The 1,180-nt window shown below is 69.2% G+C and overlaps 2 protein-coding genes across 2 annotated transcripts in view; both read right to left on the bottom strand.

Moving 5' to 3' along the window:
* The window catches only part of TMEM109 (transmembrane protein 109), a gene marked incomplete at its 5' end in the record, with an annotated part of 13,527 nt that overhangs the window by 3,369 nt on the left and 8,978 nt on the right, over nt 1-1,180 (bottom strand). The gene's annotated exons all lie outside the window — the stretch shown is intronic.
* TMEM132A (transmembrane protein 132A) overlaps nt 1-1,180 on the bottom strand; it is a 9,917-nt gene that overhangs the window by 3,376 nt on the left and 5,361 nt on the right. Inside the window, 2 exon segments of the mRNA XM_014948756.1 lie at nt 4-173; nt 176-234. Of these exon segments, the coding sequence (XP_014804242.1) occupies nt 4-173; nt 176-234 (229 nt within the window).

The following is a 1,180-nucleotide window of genomic DNA, read 5'->3' as shown; positions in this document are numbered from 1 at the left end:
GCCCCCCTCCAGCGATGCCACGCGGGGGTCCTGCACCCGGGTCCTGCTGGCCACCAGGTGGGTGACATCCAGGAGCCACTCCGGGCCGGGCAGGTAGGCGAGGTGCCGGCCACCGTCCAGGGGGTGGGCCACGAAATGGGCCAGGCCCCCCGCCCCGGCCGGTGGGGCGGGGGGCGGCCGCCCCTCCCCCGCCGCTCCCCCTCCTCCCCGGGCTCCTCCGCCTCTGCCAGGGGGCTGGGGGGGGAGTGGTGGGGGGGACACCCGTGTCACGGCCCCCCAGGGGTGGTGTGCCACCGGGGGGATGTGTCATGAGTGCTGGGGGGCTTAGCAGGGGCAGGGATGTGTCACGAGTGTGGGGGGGCTCAGCGGGCAGGGGTGTGCCTCATGGGTGCCGTGGGGCTCAGTGGGGCAGGGAGACACGGCATGAGTGTGTGGGGGCTCAGTGGGGCAGGGACACATGTCATGAGTGTGGGGGGGCTCAGCAACACTGGGACGTGTCATGAGTGCGTGGGGGCTCAGCAGGGCAGGGCTGCATCTCATGGGTGCTGTGGGGCTCAGTAGGGCAGGGAGATATGTCACGAGTGCTTGGGGGGCTCAGCAGGGGCAGGGATGTGTCATGAGTGTGTGGGGGCTCAGTGGGGCAGGGGTGCACAGGCTCAGTGGGGCAGGGACGTGTCATGAGTGTGTGGGGGCTCAGCAGGGCAGGGGTGCATCTCATGGGGCCATGGGGCAGGGACATGTGTCACAAGTGTGTGGGGGCTCAGCAGGGTAGGGGTGCATCTCATGGGTGCTGTGGGGCTCAGTGGGGCAGGGAGACATGTCACGAGTGTGTGGAGGCTCAGTGGGGCAGGGACGTGTGTCACGAGTGCGTGGGGGCTCAGCAGGGCAGGGCTACATCTCATGGGTGCCGTGGGGCTCAGTGGGGCAGGGGGATGTGTCATGAGCACGTGGGGGCTCAGCAGGGCAGGGCTACATCTTGTGGGGCCATTGGGCTCAGTGGGGCAAGGGGATGTGTCACGAGTGTGTGGGGGCTCAGCAGGGCAGGGGTGCGCACCCCAAGCACCAGGGGGCTCAGCAGGGCAGACACATGTGTCACGAGTGCGTGTGGGCTCAGCAGTCCACGTCACAAGCACGGCGTGGCTTGCTGCCCCACTGGAGGAGGGGGGTGTGTGTGGGGGGG

The sequence above is a fragment of the Calidris pugnax genome, unplaced genomic scaffold (assembly GCF_001431845.1).
Source record: "Calidris pugnax isolate Ruff unplaced genomic scaffold, ASM143184v1 scaffold107, whole genome shotgun sequence".
NCBI classification, from domain to species: domain Eukaryota; kingdom Metazoa; phylum Chordata; class Aves; order Charadriiformes; family Scolopacidae; genus Calidris; species Calidris pugnax.
This window is presented reverse-complemented; position numbering and strand designations above follow the sequence as displayed.